Source organism: Charadrius vociferus, unplaced genomic scaffold, assembly GCF_000708025.1.
Source record: "Charadrius vociferus isolate BGI_N301 unplaced genomic scaffold, ASM70802v2 scaffold549, whole genome shotgun sequence".
NCBI lineage: Eukaryota > Metazoa > Chordata > Aves > Charadriiformes > Charadriidae > Charadrius > Charadrius vociferus.
In genome coordinates, this window is record NW_009650103.1 from 4,720,069 (window position 1) to 4,721,597 (window position 1,529).

General features: G+C 40.5%; 1 protein-coding gene across 1 annotated transcript; it reads right to left on the reverse strand.

The window, feature by feature from the left end:
- Positions 1 to 204: 204 nt before the first annotated feature.
- On the reverse strand, positions 205 to 1,401 carry RPL35 (ribosomal protein L35). The gene is made up of 3 exons (XM_009892362.1): positions 1,391 to 1,401; positions 1,122 to 1,203; positions 205 to 422 (listed from the first exon to the last, which is right to left on the reverse strand). The coding sequence occupies exons 1-3, from the start codon at positions 1,399 to 1,401 to the stop codon at positions 273 to 275; spliced, it is 243 nt and encodes an 80-aa protein (XP_009890664.1). The 3' UTR covers positions 205 to 272.
- Positions 1,402 to 1,529: the final 128 nt, after the last annotated feature.

Consider the following 1,529-nt stretch of genomic DNA (forward strand, 5'->3'; position numbering starts at 1 on the left):
CAGATCTCTACAGAGATCTCTACAGATCTGTACTCATCTGCCCGTTCTTCAGAGAGGAAAACGCTCTTAAACTCCACGTTATGTTAGTGTTTTCATTAACAATAAAAGATCAAGTAAACTTTCTGTGAATCCTCTGATTTAATTTCATAAAGCTGATGATTCCTTTATCCTACCGCTACTAAAAAAACCACCAGTGACAACTTCCAAACAAAATTCTATTTAATGAGACATACTCAGCCAGTATAATTAAGAACTTTCAGCACACTGCAGTTTTACGCCTTAATGGCGTATTTCCGCATAGGGTACAAACGTTCTTTTCGCTGCTGTTTTTTGGTCTTCAGATTTTCTTCATGCTTATTTAATCTGCGTCGCATGGCACGAGTCTTCTTTGGCCGCAGATCAAGAGGCTTATACTTTTTGCCCTATTTGCAAAAATACACAAGTTGAGTTTGAGAGACTGCAAGGCAGCAATCAGGCGCACGAGCTGGCAGGGCCGAGCTGCCTGGAAGAACGACATCAGCAGCAGTACTTTAGGCTTCTTTTTATTGGGACTACATAATAGTCTAAAAGTTAAAGAGAACTTCTCTCCACTGGGAAACACGGGCTGATTCCAACTTTTGTACCAGCTGTGCTTTGACTGGGGTTTAAGTAATGCTAACCTTACGAGCCCCGGTTTTCCACCGCCTCTTCAAAAGTTCCTCCCCTCCCCCCATACTATATAATTCAAACCCCAAGAAGAAATATTCTAAAAATTATGAACTTATTGAGATAAAGAATTCCTTGGTCACCTGTAACATGATTAAAATGTAGAACAATATCTGCATTTCTGGAAACTGCATCTTCTGGAAAGTACACTACACCCTAAAGAGGTGATGCTGCCCAGAAGACTCTCCTGGCAAAAGCAGATTCACACCCAGCTTACAAAATTCAGGATAATCTTACAATAATATTTAAAAAGGAACCATGACTAGAGAACTTTAAAACTGAACATAAATAAGCATTTTTTTTCCTTCAGTTTAAAGCTTTTAAACAACAATCTATAAAATTAGTTGCTTCCTACAAACTACATATTTGAAAATAGCAAAACAAAAAAGACCGCTATGCAAGATGTTTGCACTTACCTTGTAAAACTTCCTCAAGTTCTCCTTCTGGGTCTGATTGATAACAGTTAGGACTCTGGCAATGGATTTGCGCACCACACGTCTGCAGGTGGAACAAGAAGTATGTTTCAGAACATACTGAAAGCCAAGTATCATAGATTTAAAACGCAGTGTACAGAAAACGCGCACATGCTACACCCAATAGCGTACACTGTCCCGCGCTGTAGCAAAACACAAACAACTTCCAGCACATCTCAGCTCAACATCTCCGAGCAAAGAGACGCACAAACCGATTTTCCATCCTCCAAATATTTGTTTCTCTTCCATACCGCTTTTTCTTCTTGTTTTACAGTACAAGGCAACCACACCGACTGTGAAAGCGCCTCTCAGACCCACAGAGCGATCATTCCCACACGGCACCGGCTGAAG